General features: G+C 47.8%; 1 protein-coding gene across 1 annotated transcript in view; it reads left to right on the top strand.

The window, feature by feature from the left end:
- Positions 1–18,686, top strand: part of FAM20A (family with sequence similarity 20, member A) — a 56,909-nt gene that overhangs the window by 35,854 nt on the left and 2,369 nt on the right. Inside the window, exons 2-10 of the mRNA XM_012662293.1 lie at positions 5,632–5,816; positions 6,533–6,583; positions 7,943–8,021; positions 14,154–14,246; positions 15,036–15,151; positions 15,699–15,879; positions 16,879–16,988; positions 17,809–17,890; positions 18,375–18,434. Of these exons, the coding sequence (XP_012517747.1) occupies positions 5,632–5,816; positions 6,533–6,583; positions 7,943–8,021; positions 14,154–14,246; positions 15,036–15,151; positions 15,699–15,879; positions 16,879–16,988; positions 17,809–17,890; positions 18,375–18,434 (957 nt within the window). The remainder of the gene's footprint in view (positions 1–5,631; positions 5,817–6,532; positions 6,584–7,942; positions 8,022–14,153; positions 14,247–15,035; positions 15,152–15,698; positions 15,880–16,878; positions 16,989–17,808; positions 17,891–18,374; positions 18,435–18,686) is intronic.

The raw sequence follows: 18,686 nt of genomic DNA, 5'->3' as shown, positions 1-18,686 counted from the left end.
CGTGTTCCTTGGCTGCATTCTCAGCTGGAGCTCAGAGATCCTCTTTGAAGTTCATTCTTGTTGTTGGTAGAATTCGGTTCCTCGCAGTCGTAGGACGGATGCCCCCAGTTCCTTGCTGGCTATCAGCGGGAAGCATCCTCAGCTCGACGCGACTCTCTGGTCCTTGCACGTGGCACTCTCCATCTTCAAAGCCAACAACAGTCTGTCAAATCCTTCTGATGCTTTGGATGTTTCTGACTTCTCCTTCTACCAGCCAGAGAAAACTCTCTGTTTTTAAGAGCTCATGTGATTAGATCAGGCCCAGCTGGATAACCTCCCTGAGTTCAACTGTGCCATGAAACATGGCATAACCACGGGATTGAGAACTCATCATGTTTGTAGTTTTCAGGGATGAGGGCATGGAATCTTGGAGGCCAATTTTAGAATTCTGCCTACCATAAAATCTCCCATATTTTCTCAGAGATATATATATGATTTCCAAAAAATTCTTCAGTATTTGGTTACATCAATGGAAAGAATATATCTAGAATGGAGATGGTAATTATCGTAGTCTCCTTTGCACTGGGAAGTCACGTCTGGGGTGTTACACTTCATTTTGGGTGTCCAGAATAGGAGAGAGATGGATAGGAAGAACTGTCTTAGTCTGTTTGGGCAGCCAGAACAGAATACTATAAACTGGGTGGCTTATAAACAACAGAAATTTATTTCTCAGAGTTCTGGAGGCTGGGAAGTCCCAGATCAGGGCATTCGTGTATTCTGTATCTTCGAGGCCCCTCTTGCTGGTTCATAGATGCCGTCTTCTCACTATAACCTCATGTGGCAGAAGGGGCGAGGGATCTCTCTGGGGTCTCTTTTATAAGGACACTAATCCAATTTATGGGGGCTCCACTCTCATGACCCAATCACTTCCCAAAGGCTCACCTCTTAATACCATCACCTTGGGGATTAAAATTTCAACATATGAATTTGAGGGGGACATAAACATTCAGTCCATTGCCATTACTAAGGTGACAAATGGATCCAAACCCCTTGTCTGTGAAGGGTGGTGAATAGGGAATGCAGAAACTTAACCTGAACACGGGAGGATGCCAAGGTCACATGATAACCATCTTCAAATATTTAAAAGTCTGTAATGCAAGAAAGGAATTTGTTCCTTCTGACTCAAGGGGGTAAAATCAATTCATTGATGGAAGCTATAGAAAGATTTTGGCTCGGTACTGGAAAGTGCTTTCTAATAGAGTCAGACAGATTAATGAAGCTCCTATGGATTGGTGTGTCTCCTTCATTGGAGCTGATCAAAAATAGACCACTCCTTGGTGGGAATGTTATGAGGGAGGAGGGAAGTTGGGTTAGATGGTCTTTCAGGTTCCTTCCAACTCCAACAGGCTTGGCTTCCTCTATAGTTGGTCCTTTGTCCACACCTTCTGTTTGCACCTCCTTTACCCGGTGTGCTTGTCTCTGTACTCAACCGTGATGTTAAGTGTCAATGTTTGGAATTGCATTTCATGACATCTTTCTTTCCCGTCGGCTATTGTTATAATCAAGGCTTGAGTAATAGCAAATATGAAATGAAATAAGAGGATGAAAGAGAGGAAGACGTGGTTGTCCCAGGAAGACTCAGCAGATCAAGCAAATGCACAGGTCCAGCACCAGCAGAGCTATTGCTCTAGGAATGATCACGGGGGTAAGGATATGCAAAGGAGAACTAAGACCAAGGATGAACAGAGGGAGATAGCACAGGCAGGATACAGGTGCTGTCAAATTAGATCCAAGGAGAGCTCAGGGTCTTAGACACCAATGCAAGCATGACACAAGGAATAAGACTAGTGAAACAAATACATGGTTAGAAATGCAGTGGAAACTTAAGGACCTGGTCTTGATAAATGACAAAGCTTCAAGTGTCTAAACCTACCCAAGCATGTAGCCTGGCAGAGCGCTGGGTGGGAAGGCAACTGGCAAAAGACCAAAGAGACAATGAGTTCAAGTATCAAGAAAGAAGGTGGTGGAGATCTGAAGGGCAGCAGCGTAAATGTCAATGTCGGGTACAAAAATCTAACCTTCAAAGACTCAGGGAACCTGCATCAGGCATCAAAAGGTTGGAAATCCAGCCACTGAACGCTGGCTCCCAACGATCCCCAGTCCAGCTACTGAAAGGCTGATTCATGGGTCAAGTACGCCCAATCAGAAGCCTTAGATTTGATGCTGAAATGCTGAAACTACATCCCTTCGTGTAGGGCTTCCGAGAGTGAAAGTGTAATTAGCATGAGCCAGAGAGCGGTGTGTGGTACACCAGCCACGAAGAGTTGCAGCAAGAGGTAGCAGGTAACCAGGTTAGTGTCAGGGTAAACTGTCCCCGACAGCTCAAAGTCCTGATAGAGCCAGAATTTGTCACTGCCTCCCCTCAGCTTCTTAAACAATTAGGGAAATTACTGTCGTAAATATAAAAGATAGTGACAGACTCCTTTGTTTCTATGCTTTTCCTTTCCAAGTTGGGAGTTACGTGTACAGGTGGGGAAAGTATAGGTAGATGTCTCACACGCAACTCTTGGCTTCTTTGCCAACATCTCTCTGCCTTGTTTTACCCTCCTTGGCTAAAGTTCTCTGTGTCTGGCTCACGGAGCACTGTGAACGTTGTTCAAGAACATAACTGGAAACTCTTACCTGGTGGAGAGTGGCTCACTGTCCGAAAACCAAGCTGCCTTTTTAGGGAGAAATATCTTCATCTGTTTCTGAAATATCAAAAATCAGTAGCTGTTCAAAGCATGTTTTGTGTGTTAAATAAGTGTTCTCTACAGATGAGCTAGGGGTGGAGAAATGAAATGCATATTGGTAGGAACTGCATGTTCACGTGCCCCCAAAATTTGTATGTTGAAGCCCTAACCCCAACATTTGGAGATGGGGACTTGAGGAGGTGATTAGGTTTCGATGAGGTCATGAAGGCGGGGCCCCTGTGAGCCCTCACCAGGAACCAGGTATGCCGGCACCTTGGTCTTGGACTTCCAGCCCCCAGAACTATGAGAAATAAACGTCTGTTCTTTAAGCCACGCAGTCTATGATATTTTTCTATAGTAGCCCAAGCTAATACACACACATGCATGTGTATATATACGGCTGGCAAACACTTATCTTGGTCCCCAGAAAAAGAATGAAAGCAGGCCCTGCCAAACAGCAAGGACTCTAGTTAAATTCTGTAGGTGTGTGGGAATGTGCCCAAGGAGGAAGTTCCAGCTGTGTACAGTTGTCTTGCAATCCCTCCATTTCCCTCTCCTAACTCCCCAGCCTGTCTAGAGCAATGTCCTCTGGGACGGACCTAGCTGGTGATTAGAAGCAAAGGCTGTGAGTGACAGGTGTGATGGACCAAATTGTGCCCCTCCCAAATTCATAACCCCTGATCTGACTGTATTTGGAGATAGGGCCTTCAAAGGTAACTGAGGTTTAATGAAATCACAAGGGCAGTGCCCTACTCCTATACCACTGGTGTCCTTATAAGAGAAAGAGACACCGGGGATGTGCACACACAGAAAAAAGGCCATGTGAGGACACAGCAAGAAGACAGCCACCTGCAAGCCAAAGAAGGAGGCCTCAGGAAAAACCAAACCTGCCGACACCTTCCTCGGACTTCTAGCTTCCAGAACTGTGAGAAATAAATGTCTGTTGTTTAAGCCCCCAGGTCTGCGGCATTTTGTCATGGCAGCCCTAGTGGACTAAAACAACAGGTGAGGGTCCTTTACCTGTTAGCACCCTGGACACAGTGCCTAAGACATACCAAAGTTTTCAAACATTCCAAGACCTGAACAGCAAAAAAAATGTGTTAGCTCAAAAATGGAAAGAAAATTCCAAAATAAAAAGAATTGACATATAATTAAATGTTTGCAAAACAATGAGCCAATGATAACTCATATGGTTATATTACTAGATACTTTATTCTTAACAGGATTCAGAGTGATAAAAGAACATTTTCAAAAATTATAACAAAACAAAAACATTTAGTGTGGGGGCAAATTTTAATATGTTTGATATGATATGAACCGAAGGTCTCCAAAAGTAAGAGTGCCCAGAGGCGGCAAGGGCCCTGTAGCAGGGACAAAGACCAGGAACAGAAGCTCCCAAGCATCTTTCACATCAGCTCATGAACTGAGCCTTTCCCTCAAGGTGACAGGACAGCTGTGTTGTTTTACATTATCCACACGGGGTGAGGAGAGTGACAGCAGACACCAGCTTAGTTCCATGGGGCCAGAACACAAAGAGCCAAGTCGGCATCCTGCACTTCCCAAACTCCTCCACTAGGGGCAGTGCAGGGGGGGAAAACGCCATCTACCCCGGAGTTGGAAGTATAGCCTAAGGAGCTCAAGTGAAATTTTCTTTGAAAACTAGGGTTTTATCTTTAAGATGATGTATTTTGTTTTCTTCCCCATTATATTTCATATTTATTTTAATAGAAAAGTAATTTTTAAAACTTTTACCATTGAGAAAATTCTACATTCCAAGATCAGCCATGTTTTTGTTATTCACCCTGTCCCAGACCCCAGAGGTGTGGTGTCACAGTGTGAGACACAGGGACATACAGGAACACCAAAGCCTGCCCCCGTCATCCCACCTTATCCTTGCAATCAGCTTTACCTGGCTGGATGACATCACACTAACTTGCTCTGCCTTTCAATCAGGAGGCCGCCATCTTTGTATTCAACCATCCATTTATTCAGCCTTCCTCTCTAATCCCCAGATATGCGGGTCCCTTGCCTGCCTGTCATAGTGCCTGCTTCGTTTCCCATCCCCTTCAATCCAGACACCTCCCCTTCTTCAGGATTCAGCTGAGGTCCACCACCTCCCACTGTCATCCTCTGGCCACTTCATCATAGAGTCATCTTTTCCCCTTCTTCAAAATGCGAAGGTGTTTCAGTCCCACCCTCAAGTCTAGCAGCTGATCTATAGCAGCCTTATATTTCATTCTGGTTATTTCATAGACATACAACTTGTCTCCCAAACTAGACTCTAAGCCTCTAAATGGTAGTTAGCACCATCTTTTTTACTGTTTTTCTTTTTATTCTGGCAGAAAAGGCCACTGAGAAGAAGAAACAGTAAATGGCTCATGAATTCTTCTTTTCCTTTATGACATATTGATTAATCTAACTCAGCTTCCAGCCCCACTGAAGGATCCTCACCCAACATTCTTCTCATTCCCTCCAATGACCTTCTCTCTCCTATCTCCTAACTCCTTAGGTCATAAAATACTGGGAGATACATTGTAAGATACAGACTTTTAGTAGGAAAGTGCACAAAGAGACCAACAGTCTCTCCCTTTACTTTTGTCAATGTGCCTTTTTCCTTCACAGGATTCGCTGTGGTTTGTAATTCAATATTTGTGTGTTTGTGTATGGCATTATACGACTGCCTGTTTTGCTCACTAGACTGTAAACTCCCTAAGGGGAAGGAAGGACCCCGTGGCTGTGTTTGCTCCCTGTGGTATCCTAAGCATAAACAAAGCCCAGCCCTTATTAGGTGCTTAATACACGCATTGAATGAATGAAAGAATGAATGGAGAATCCAGACAAGGGACTTGGGCAGGTCTTTACATTCTGTTCCTATAATTAAAAATAGCAACAACAAAAACAACTCTTTTGGCTCTTCCAGACGACAAAAGATGTACAAAGAGCAGATGAACCTCACCTCCCTGGACCCCCCACTACAGTTCCGTGTCGAGGCCAGCTGGGTCCAGTTCCACCTGGAGATCAACCGCCATGGGCTCTACTCCCGGTCCAGTCCCATGGTCAGCAAACTTCTGCGTGACATGAAGCGCTTTCCCACCATCAGCGCTGGTGAGGTTCATGCGATCAGGCAGGATGAACTGACTTTCTCCCAGCGAGGCTGAGTAGACCATCCCAGGCCAGGCTCCAGGGTGCAACATTAAAGGCTGGACAGTGACACCTGAGAGACAGAAGAAGAACATAGACATTGATCTTTTTCCCTTTGAAAAAGAGCTTAGGACTCATCATGACCCCATAAGAGAGGCATAAGGAGGTGTTCTGTACACTTAAAAAAGGCATTGCTACCATTTCTTTTGAACTAGGCAATACCTTCTCTCTTATACAAATGACCTTATGGCATGGACATTATCACCGCTATTTTACAGATGGGAAAGCTGAGACTCGGAGAGGTTAAGTAACTTGGCCAAGGACCCAGGGGTGGAGCTGGGATCCAAACGCAGGCCTGCTGACTCCAGGTCTGCGTTCCCAAGCACTATGAGTCTAAGTGACACAGCAAATTATTAGCAGAGACAAAACTAGACTCAGTCTCCCAGCCAGGTGTTGCTGGAGTGTCCACTGAAGGGCTAGAGAGTAGGAGGCCTCGGATGGAGCAAGGTGGGAGGCTGCAGCCCCCTCAGGCCCCCGGAGATCCCTTACTGAATGATCGAGGGCCCCAGGCTACATCGGACTCCCGTCTGGTGGTCAGAGCCAGAGCCAAGGGCCCCCCTCTGCCGGGCTCTGCCAGGAACACGGCTGGAAGTTCTCACGGCCCTTCTCCTCCTTCGCAGATTACAGCCAAGACGAGAAAGCCTTGCTTGGGGCGTGTGACTGCACCCAGAGTAAGTGACCCGGCCCCACCTCCATCCAGCCCCCTCACCAGCACAGCAGTGTGAACCCAGCATCCAGCGGGGACCCTGGCCATGAGTCGAAGGAGCACGGCTCCCTCTGCCTAGCCCCTGAGAACTCGCCACTTCTCCCCAGCCACCCACAGAAAGAAAAGGCATTTCAGAGGAAAGCTCGTGCAGGACCCGGCCGGTCAGCACGCGGTCCAGGGGCAGCAGCATCAGCGTCCCTAGGGAGCCTGTTAGAAAGGCAGCGCCGCAGTCTCCACTCCAGGTTCTCTGAATCAGAATCTGGATTGTAACAAAATCCTCAAGTGATTGGAGGACGGTTTTTAAATTCGAGAAGCAATTGTCCAGGACAATGGTTCGCAGAGCTGCCCACTTATTAGAATCACCTGGAGAGCTTTAAAAAAAGGGCCACTGCCTGGCCTCCACCTGCAAGGGGTTTTGAGTCACGTGCGGAGGGAGAGACTCAGGCATCAGCGTTTTAAACTGCTCCAGGTGATTCCAGTGCAGCCAAGGTTGGGACCCGCTGGGGTAAATGATTAATAGAATCAACCCGCTGGGAGCGAGGGCCGCAGAGGTCCCCTCCGGCAGTGCCGGGAGCTGGTTAGCGGTGGGACCTGGATGCCGAAGTCCCCCAGGCCAGTCACCGCCAGCCCCGAGGAGCCTCAGGCCTTCACCTCATTATGCTGAGCACAGGACAGAAACTTATATTCGTGACATGACGTGTCTTTTGAAAGGCCAAGTTTATAGGACCCAAGGCTTCCCTTTAGTTAAGCACCTGCCATTTTCCCTGTCATAGCACACAAAGTGAGAGGGACATTGTCCTCTCACGGGGTTTACAGCAAAGCGGGGACACAGTGAGGTGAGTGAGGTGCCCAGGACGCAGAATTTAAGGGAGCAACCCCCACTGCGCCTAAGGGGCCCTCATACCCCAAACCCCCGTCCCAGCCCAGAGGCACAGCCTTAAACAGAAAAGACACAGGTAAACAAACTAGTCTAACACGACATCATAGATGGCATAATCTGGAATCTGCAAGGGCGTAGTGGAAACACAAAGAGAAAGAGGTTAATTCTTCTTAGGAAAACATTCTGCGGGGTTTTCAGTAAGCGTCTATCTGGGGAAAATTGTATTGGTTGCCCCTTTTCCACACCAGTTGCCCCCGGACACACTGTCCATGGCCTAACACCGTGGAATTTACCCCACGGGCTTTGAAAAGCGAATCCAAGTCTTTAGGGTCTGATTGAACAAGAGAAAAGAGAAGAAATCGGCTGGGTTTGTTGAATGAACACAGTCAGGCACCTGAGCTGGGGCCCAGATGCATCGTTAACTCACCTTCTGCCCCTTCGCAGTTGTGAAACCCAGCGGGGTCCACCTCAAGCTGGTGCTGAGGTTCTCGGATTTCGGGAAGGCCATGTTCAAACCCATGAGGTAAGTGACCGCCTTCCTCGCCTCCACGCCCAGGTGTGGCAGCCCTGGGGAATTCTGACCAAAAAGTAATAAGACCTGAAATCTTTATGCCAGTCATTTGGAGACTCTCTTTTGGACAATCTGCCCAAGGATATAACTGTTTTTGGTGATAATAAGTTAAAATAGCAAGAGCAAATCTTTACCAGGCCCTTACTAGCAACCATGCCAAAGCACTTTACATGAATTGTGCGTTTGGATCGTGGCCAACCTTATCAGCCAGATGCTGTTATAATGTCCCCTTTACAGGTGAAGACACTGAGGCTGCAGAGGCCAGCTCACTCCAACCTCCCAGTTGCAAACAGTGGACCCAGGACTCAAACCCAGGCAGCTGATGCTAAGTTCACACTCTACCGCTACAGTCAATCCCCACTTTTTTCCCAGGGCTAGCACCCTCCTCTTTTTGACATCAAAAATTTACAGACCTCTACACAACAATACTTGTTTTGATTGAAAAACTGGACAATGAAGAAAGGCTATTGTGAAGTCGATTACATGTTTACATTGATTTATATTTTATTCATAACAGCAATGACAATGACATGCCTTATGAATTTGTAGTGCATTTATATGGGTGAAATAATATGTATTTAGTCTACAGCCAGAGCTTGGTGTGATCATGGGTTTCTGCCCCCCAAAGGGTCTGTAGCCCATGGGTTGGGGTGTCCTGAAGTAGAGCCCCAATGCCTTAACCCAGTGGAATGTAAGAGAAAATGGTCCCAAGAAGGGCTCCCATTACCCAAGTCATGCTTTCCTCCAGCATGTGCTGCTTCCAGTGGAATCCAGTTAGATCACTTTGATTCGAAACCTTCAGCCAATCAAGGAGAGGCATATTGACGGCCCAGTAGCTGGTTCTAGTGGTGGGACTTCATGGAATGAATTCTGAAGAGTCTTAGTCCCTGAACTGTTTTGGCAAAAGCACCGCCATAAAGAGGAGTTTGGAGATCAGCTGCATGTTGGATCCTCTTGGGGAGCCTTGAAAACTCCTGATGACTGAGTCTCACCTCAAGGGGTCCCGTAGACTTCTCTGGGGGATCCACCACCCCACCTCCCAAACCTCTCCCACCCCCACCTTCCCAAGGCCCAGGCAACCTGAGAACCACTGCTATGTAAAGAAATTCCCCATTTTTCATTATGTGGAAATCCAAAACCCTAGTTGTTTGGTCAATTTAAATATAAAACTTTTCAGAAATGTATATGAAACAATGGAATGTCTGCTAATATTTAATTTATTGACTAAAAAATCCCATCATATAAAATAATATATAAATTTAGAAATACTTCCCCCCTCCATATATTTTACTTGCCAAAAATTTTTGGCATTGGCTGTCATCATCACTAGAGTCAAGTTTGGGGTCAATATTAAATCAATATTAAGTTCTTTCTCCACTCCCCTCCCCTACCACCACCACCAACCTGTTTTAACCAGTTCTGTCAAGCAATAAAACCAGCACAGAGTGAAGTCATTTCAGGTTAATGAACCTGTCCCAAACAAAATAAAGCAAATTGAGAGGGTGCCCCTGTCATTTGAGAAACTGTGGTAGGGCTTGAATATGGAGAGACTCCTTTTCCTAGGGACAATTTTGGGAGGAACCTCATCTTATATTCGGGCATAAAGAGTACTAAAATAAATAAATGAATAAATTGTGTTCCTTTTAAATGAGAGTTATAGCAGTGAGCACACGCGACGATTAGTGGAGGTGCCACGAGTAGACATGTGACTCTTTGGGGTGACGCTCAGTTGAACACAAGAGCCGTCAGCGAGGTTACGGCCATTATAGAGTTTTAAATTATCGTTCAAGCTAGTCATGCACGCTTAATGTATAGTCATAAGAGAGCGCCCGTTAGAGGTGGCATAAGGAACACTGGTGTAGAAACGTGAGATGTTAATGAGAAACATAAAAGTAATGATAAATCTGCGAATTCATCACAAATCAACAGATTCATAAATTGTGTTCTCTGAGCAAATTTCTTATATGGCACAATCGGATGTCTCTAACCTTAGAAAACCGAAAGCTACTGTGGAGTGGATGAGCTCCACTTTCCCTCTTCATGCATCTGGGAGGAAAAACTGCTAGAATCTGCAGTGTCTCCTTTGCAGGAAAATAAAGTGTCATAAGTCGCAGCCTAAAACCTCTTCTCTACCTGGCCAACCAGAAACAAATACAGACATATCTCATTTCATTGCACTTTGTAGATACTGTGTTTTTTACAAATTGAAGATCTCTGGCAACCCTGCGTTGCACAAGTCTGCCGGTGCCCTTTTTACAACAGCGTGTGCTCACTTTGTGTCTCTGTGTCACATTTTGGTAATTCTCACAATATTTCCAACTTTTTTATTATTATATCTGTTATGGTGATCTGTGAGCAGTGAGCTTTGATGTTGCCATTGTAATTGTCTTGGGGCACCACGAACCACTCCCACGTAAGACAACAAACTTGATACTCTGTGCGTTCTGACTGCTCCACCATCTCCCCCAACTCCTCAGGTCTCCTTATTTTCTGAGACACAACAATATTGAAATTAGGCCAGTTAATAACCCTACAATGACCTCTAAGTGTTCAAATGAAAGGAAGAATCTCACATCTCTCACTTTAAATCGAAAGGTAGAAACGATTAAGCTTAGTGAGGAAGACATGTCCAAAGCCAAGACAGGCTGAAAGATAGGCCTTTTGTACTAAACAGTTAGCCAAGATGTGAATGCAAAGGAAAAGTTCTTGAAGGAAGTTGAAAGTGCTACTCCAGTGAACACACAAATGATAAGAAAGCAAAACAGCCTTATTGCTGATACGGAGAAAGTTCGAGTGGTCTGGATAGAAGATCAAACCAGCCACAACACTGCCTTAAGCCAAAGCCTAATTCAGAGCAAGGTCCTAACTCTCTTCAATTCTGTGCAGGCTGAGGGAGGTGAGGAAGCTGCAGAAGAGAATTTGAAAGCTAGCGGAGGTTGGTTCATGACATTTAAGGAAAGAAGCCACCTTCATACCATTAAAATGCAAGGTGAAGCAGCAAGTGCAGATATAGAAGCTACAGCAAGTTATCCAGAGATCTAGCGAAGACAATTGATGAAGGTGGCTACACTAAACAACAAATTTTCAGTGTAGATGAAAGTCTTATATGGAAGAAGACAGCATCTAGGACTTTCATAGCTAAAGAACAAAAGATCAATGCTTGGCTTCAAAACTTCAAAGGACAGGCTGACTCTCTTGTTAGAAGCTAATGCAGCTGGTGACTTAAGTTGAAGCCAATACTTAATTACCATTCTGAAAATCCTGGGCCCTTAAGCATTATGTTAAATCTACTCTGCTGTGCTCTAGAAATGGGGATAACAAAGCCTGGATGTGGGTGACAGCATATCTGTTTACAGCATGGTTTACTGAATATTTTAAACCCACTGTTGAGAACTGCTGCTCAGGGAAAAAAAAAAAAAAGATTCCTTTCAAAGTGTTACTTAACTGCTCATTGACAAGGCACCTGGTCACCCAAGAGCTCTGATGGAGATGTACAAGGAGATGAATGCTGTTCCATGTCTGCTAACACAACACCATTCTGCAGCCCATGCATCAAGGAGTGATTTTGACTTTCAAATCTTAAAATTTAAAATCACTATCAGAGATAGTGATTCCTCTGGATCTGTGCAAAGTCGATCAGAAACTTCCGGAAACAATTCACCATTCTAGATGCCATTAAGAACATTCATGATTCATGGGAGGAGGTCAAAATATCAACATTAACAGGAGTTTAAAAGAAGTTGAATCCAATCCTCATGGATGACTTTGAGGGATTCAAGACTTCAGTGGAGGAAGTAACTGCAGATGTGGTGGAAATAGCAAGAGAACAGAACTAGAAGTGGAGCCTGAAGACGTGACTGAATTGCTGCGATCTCATGATGAAACTTGAATGGATGAGGTGTTGCTTCTTATGGATGAGCAAAGAAAGTGGTTTATTGAGATGGCATCTACTCCTGGGGAAAATGCTGTGAACACTGTTGGCATGACAACAAAGGATTTAGAATATTACGGAAATTTAGTTGATAAGGCAGCGGCAGAGTTTGAGAGGAGGGACTCCAATTTTGAAAGAAGTTCTACTGTTTGTAAAATGTTATCAAACAGCATCGCATGCTACAGAGAAATCTTTCATGAAAGGAAGAGTCGATCGAGGTGGCGAATTTTATTGTTGTCACAGTAAGAAATTGCTACAGCCACCCAACCTTCAGCATCCACCACCCTGATCAGTCAACCATCAACATCGAGGCAAGACCCTCCACCGGCAAAAAGATTACGACTTGCTGAAGATTTTGACTTTAGCAATAAAGCATTTTTTAATTAAAGTGTGTGCATTTCTTAGACATAATGCTGTTGCACACTTAATAGACTGAGTATAGGGAAGGCATAGCTTTTATACGCACTGGGAAACCAAAATATTTGCATGACTCACTTTACTGCAGTGATCTGGAACCAAACCCACAACACCTCTCCAAGTTATGCCTGTCCAAAAATTGTTCAAACTAACCAGCTTTTGTCCCCCAAATCTAACACAAAAGCTTCTAACATTCAGTGAGAAGAGCCATTTTACCTATTCTTATGCCATAACGCAAAGTTTCATCTACATTTTTATAAAATGTAGTCCAAAATCAGGTATATCATTTTAAAATATAGTTCTTCAAAAATCATGTTTTTTTTTAAATAAGTAATTTAAAGCAAACAGTATTTTTTCCTAATTAAAGAGAGAAAAGTAGAAATTTACCTTTGGAAAACATACATTGTGAACATAAAGGTTATGTTTTTAAAATGTCATATACACAATATACAACGTACAATGACAGGTACATCAGTGCTTCTCAAAGTATGAGAAGCAATGACGTAAAGTAGCATTATTTTCAGATCTAAAATCACTTCTATCATATGTCATATAAAAATGGAAAAATGGTGTTTTAGAAAATCCTAAAGGGTGTTTGAGAGATTATATATTCCTCTGGGTGGAATTTGAAAGTTAACACGAGATGGGGGACAAGGATCGTCCCCGCTGGCCGCGAATGCGGTGATGATGGGGGGAAGTCCGTTCGGCCGGAGCGCGGAGGCGGTGCCGCCAGTGTGGCTGCACCTTTTAAAACAGACTCTCTACTCTTGGCAGCACCTCACTGTGGTTTCCAGGACCTGCTTGTGTTTTTTGGCGAAGTGCACATCATCACTGTTTCAGTTGCCAGTGCTGTTTATTTACAGCTTTCCACATTATGTTTATTTACATTTAAATTGCTTCTGCAGCCATCTGAACAGTCCCCCACAGTGAATTAGAACATCATGCAAAGGTCATCATTCTTCCATGTTTATTAGTGTCAAGGCAAAGTCAACCTAGAGGCCAGAAGTCGCATCACTGTGGTCTTAGTGATTAGGAGGCACCTTCCCGAACATATGCACCCGCAGGCCCCGTCACTCTCAGGCAGGCTGGTGCTTTTCAGGAATCCATCAGAGATTTTTTAAATGTATTTAAATCAATATCCACTACACCAGCCTCCCTCAACTCTGTGGCTGAGCCCGCTCTCCTGACCCAAATGCGTTTCTCTGAGGGGCTGGTCCCACGTACTCCTCCCAAATCACCCGAAGACTCAGAACTTCCTGTTCTGCAGACCCCGGTCATAGCAAACTGCATTTCTGGGGTGCTTTTCCATTACCGAGTCCTGGCTCACACCCCACCTTTGTTAATCCTGGGCATCTGGGTCTGCGCTGCCTCTGCTTCTGCTGGCCAGTCCTCCCTCTCTCTTCTGTTTACAACTGCAGAAGGATGTCTGTATTTCATCCCTTCCAACTGCTGGGTTTTGAAAAGAATCAGTCACTGTCGCCAAAGTGTCTTAAGCAGGAAACTTGGTACTGGTGGTGCCCACGGACAACGTCTTGCAAGAAGCCTAGCTCCTCCCACGTTGCATGTCTTCTCCCAGCCAGGGGAGCCACTGGCCAGTCCTGATTTGTCATTCCAGCACCTGTGTGTAGCGTGAAAAGCAGAAAAGCATGTTTTTCTTTCTCGCTGGCCGTGCTCCTCAGCTCTCAGGCTCACAGCTGAAGCCTGAGTCCAGGGCGTGATTCCTTCCTTCCTTCCAGACAGCAGCGAGATGAGGAGACGCCTGAGGACTTCTTCTATTTCATTGACTTCCAGAGGCACAACGCCGAGATCGCGGCCTTCCATCTGGACAGGTAGAGTCTGGCCCCACGGAGACGGCAGTGACTCCAGGGGCCAATCCCTGGGAGGGGCGCTGGGCAGACCCTCGGGTGGGATCTCCCTGGCGTTTCTCCCTTCTGGCTTTTCACCTTCTTTACACCTCGGGGTGGTGCCTTTGAACCCAGCATGTCCTACGCAACCCCACAGATTGCAAAACACGAGGTCTTTTAATGCAATGAAAATAACAACTTACCAAGAACACGAACCCTGCCATGCTGCTCAGGGCAATGGCTCTAGTTTCCTGATCTGAAAATGAGGGGTCTATGCCCTCTTTCAACCAAGGAGTCTCAAGGTTATGACATTAGAAGGCGAAAGCATATTCCTAAACTTCCTGGCTCCTCCCAATTGCTGAGTCATTGCTACTCACAGCGTGGTGTGTGGACAAGTGTCGTGGGCTCCACTCAGAAGCTTTTTAGAAATGAGGAATCTCGGCTTCATGCCAGACCCTCTGGATTTGAACATTCGAACAGGCTCCGCAGGCGACTCGCATGGATGTGAAAGTATGAGAAGCGCTGAGCAGGAACACAGCTGGGATGGTGGCAAGGTTTGCTCGGGAGGCTTGATGGAAGGAACAAGGATTCCTTTTCCACCCCTCCTCCACCACTGTGGATTTCCTGCCCATGTCAGCTCAACACTGCAGAGACCCCCTCAGCGGCCACCCTCCTGGAACCCCAGCAACGTCTACTGTGTGCCGGCCCGGGGACGAAACCACTCCCTGCTCCCCGACAGTCCCCCAGATCCGAACAGAGCTTCCTCTCTTTCAGGATTCTGGACTTCAGACGGGTGCCGCCCACAGTGGGGAGGCTAGTGAACGTCACCAAGGAAATCCTAGAGGTCACCAAGAATGAAATCCTGCAGAGCGTTTTCTTTGTCTCTCCAGGTAGAGTACTGGCCAGAGCCGTGGTCCGGGTCTGAGTCCGTGGTAAGCCACCACTACGTTCAGCCGTGGTCTGCCCGCTGCTGCCAGAGCCACCCATGACTGGGGCGGGCGTTCCTTGCTGTCATACACTCCCACCCTGGCCTGCTTGAGCATAACCCAAGATGAACTGTGGACAGGAGAAGGCGGTGTGGGAGGTGCTAACAGTCTGTGCGGCACCGAACCTGCGACGTCAGCCTCCCTGGATCCAGGTGTTATCCATCCAGGGCAGCAAAGACTATTCTAATTATGCGGATAGGATGCAGGGAGGCTGGATCCCACACTTTCTCTGCTCTGAGACATTTGAAAATAGGTACCCGGGGCGCTCAGTTTAGTAGCATCCACGAGCCTGCACTTCTGGAAAAGGCAATGTTTCCTTCTTCTTCTGCCTTTTCCCGGGCTCTGAGCTCAGGGTTTCCCTTCCCTCCTAGTGGATTTCCTGGGGAGGAAAATGGCATGCCTCCTGGGCCCTCCTCTTACTCTCTGTCCTCTCTCCTCCCTCGTCCTCCAGCCAGCAACGTGTGCTTCTTCGCCAAGTGTCCGTACATGTGCAAGACCGAGTATGCTGTCTGTGGCAACCCGCACCTGCTGGAGGGCTCCCTCTCCGCCTTCCTGCCATCCCTCAACCTGGCCCCCAGGCTGTCTGTGCCCAACCCCTGGATCCGCTCCTACTCACTGGCAGGAAAAGAGGAGTGAGTTGGCCCCCGGGCCACGACGCCACGCCCCAGTCCCGCAGTCCAGTCCTTGAGAGTAGCCACGGCCCCTGACCCAGGGACTTGTAGCCAGCTTGGCTTTCAAACCCCCAAAGCTGCCTCAGTCCTCCTTTGCCCCATTTCATATTGATCCTGGGACCGGCAGGCCTGGGTCTGTTCTCTCCTTCAGTTCATTTTTTTCAGCTATAAAGAGCCTTCTATGTACCCAACACTGAGTGCTAGGGACACAGAAATAACAGACACAGGCTCTCCCCTCAAGAAGCTCCTTGGTGTGGTGGGTGGACAGACAAGTAGCCAGGCCATGAACACATAGTGCAGTACTTGCTATAGCAGGGAGGCACACGGGAGCCCATGGCAGGGACATCGGGGTCCCCTGAGCAAGACCTGTGGGTCCAAGGACCTCACTGCTGTGTCCCCAGGACCTAGCACACTCCCAGGCACGTTGCAGGTATTCAGCATTAGTTGACTGAGTGAAGCCGTCCATCAGTCAAGCCGCTGCAAACGTAATGGGAGGAGAAGTAACTGGGAAGAATTTCTGGAGGACACAAGAGATGCTAAGGGACTTTGTGAAGGTTGGGGAAGAGCCCAGCAGATGGAAAGCGGCACCGGGGCATTGCAGGCAGAGGAGCACGTGAGAGAGAGCAGCCTGTGGGGGACACGAGGGGTGCAGGACCCTGGGGGCCAGAGTCCAGGAGGCTTAGCAAGACAGGCTGCGGAGGAAGCAGTGAGGGTCCCTGCACCTGCCCCGTCATCTACCCGCCGGCATCAGTTTAGACTCAACAGGGTGAAAGGCCCCAGACCCTTCTCTCTACATGGATTATTCGGCCTCATGTGTCCCTGCCCAGGGTCCTCCTGAGTGCAGAGAAGCTGCCTCCAGCCCAGGGCAGGACCGGGGAGGCAGGAATCTGGGGTTAGAGAGGGCCCCCAACACCTTGCCATCTTGGCTCTTCCAGCCCCAGGACTTCTTCTCCCCCTCAGGTGGGAGGTCAATCCCCTGTACTGCGACACAGTGAGACAGATCTACCCGTACAACAGCAGCAACCGGCTCCTCAACGTCATCGACATGGCCATCTTCGACTTCCTGATAGGTAGGTCCATGCTCAGGGCCTCTGGCAGAAGTGGGCTCTGCCGTGTGGCTGGGATTCCCCATGACCTTGGGTGGAAAGTTACAGCCTGGCTCATGAGGACGAACAGAAGGGGCGGAGATCCGAGAGGACAGAAGTTAACGGGCCCCCCTCTCTTCAAAGAACTGGGAGAAGTGGAAGGGGTCATCACTCATGGGACAGGCGTGACGCCCTGCCACAGCCCCAGGTGGGCGTCAGATTGGAAGCCACATGTTCCCTTCACCAAGTGAGGGGAGACCAGGTAGGGAGGGAAGAAAGTGCAGGACATAAAGGTGTGGCAGGGAGGGCCACAGGCCCACGAGACTGGTCATCCCACCGCCCAGGCCCACCGGAACCAGGGAAGGCTGGGAGCAGAGCAGATGGCCATGAAGGGGCCGTCGCACTCGCAGTGCTTAGATCCGAAGCGAAGCAGACGGCGGCTCGTCACCATTCCCTTCAGGAAGTTACCCCGTGTCTGCCCGCTACACCGGGCCTCAGCTGCGGGTCTGTGGCCTGAGGAAAGCCAACACTAACATGAACGAGACGTGCAAAGGCACATGTGTGCACATCAGAACCCCTGGCTGGGGGCTGGGAGCAGGGGCAGGGGTGAGAGCCTTGGATTTGAAAACAGTCCGTTCAGGCTTTGCTTGTTTAGCTTCCTTCTCCCTCTCCGGCCCCCTGGGGAAGTGACAGCTTGTGGCCCAGGCTCAGACTCCTGCCCCTGACCTGCTCACAGGCCTCCGTTGCCTGGAGAGAACTGGGAGGTCAGGGGCCTCTGTCCCCTGATTTCTTCCCTCCTTTACAGGGAACATGGACCGTCACCATTACGAGATGTTCACCAAGTTTGGGGATGACGGGTTCCTTATTCACCTTGACAATGCCAGAGGGTGAGTGTTCCCGCCTGTGCCCAACACCCCTCTCCCGGGAAACAGAGGCCTGGAGGACGAGGGCCTCCACTGTCACGGGCCCTTCTCCTGCCTGCCCCACACTTCCCATTTCCTTCTTTCTCCTGATCTTTGCTAAGTACCACGTGATTCTCCTCCAGCCTGAGAGTCCTCGTGTGTCCTCTAGTGAGGTAGGTTTCTGTAATTCCATTACTAGATGGTACGCTCCTGGCGGCAGAGAATGAGACTTACCCTCAGGGCTGGCCCCCTGTAGTGAATGAATGAGTCAAAGATTCCTGGCTTTAACATCTCCGGACAGAAGTTTTTGTGACCTGGTTGGGGAGAGGGCCTGGAGAGGCAGCTGCCACGATCCCTGGCATTTTACCCCAACCGTTCATTCACGAAAGGCCAAGGCGGACGAGAGAGAGAGCATTGAGGGGGTGAGAAAGACGCTGCTCGCCACCCATGAAACTCTTTCTTCTCCTAGGTTCGGACGACACTCCCATGACGAAATCTCCATCCTCTCGCCTCTCTCCCAGTGCTGCATGTAAGTTCTCATGCAACAGGTGACAAGGGCAAGTAACAGCTGTGACCTTCATCCTGCTTGCAACCAAGTTCTGAAGGTCTTAATTTTGACTGGTCTAGGACTTGGGTGCGTAGAATGACATGAATTATCTCATCTCTAAACAGTCGTGCACTGCCTAATGACATTTTGGTCCACGGACTGGGTAAACAATGGTCCCATAAGGATTACGATACCATCTTTTTACTGAACTCTTCCTGTTTATCCATGTTTGCA

Source organism: Propithecus coquereli, unplaced genomic scaffold (assembly GCF_000956105.1).
Source record: "Propithecus coquereli isolate 6110/MARCELLA unplaced genomic scaffold, Pcoq_1.0 Scaffold76, whole genome shotgun sequence".
NCBI lineage: Eukaryota > Metazoa > Chordata > Mammalia > Primates > Indriidae > Propithecus > Propithecus coquereli.
The sequence above is the reverse complement of the archived record's forward strand: the minus strand, read 5'-3'. Positions and strand labels throughout refer to the sequence as shown.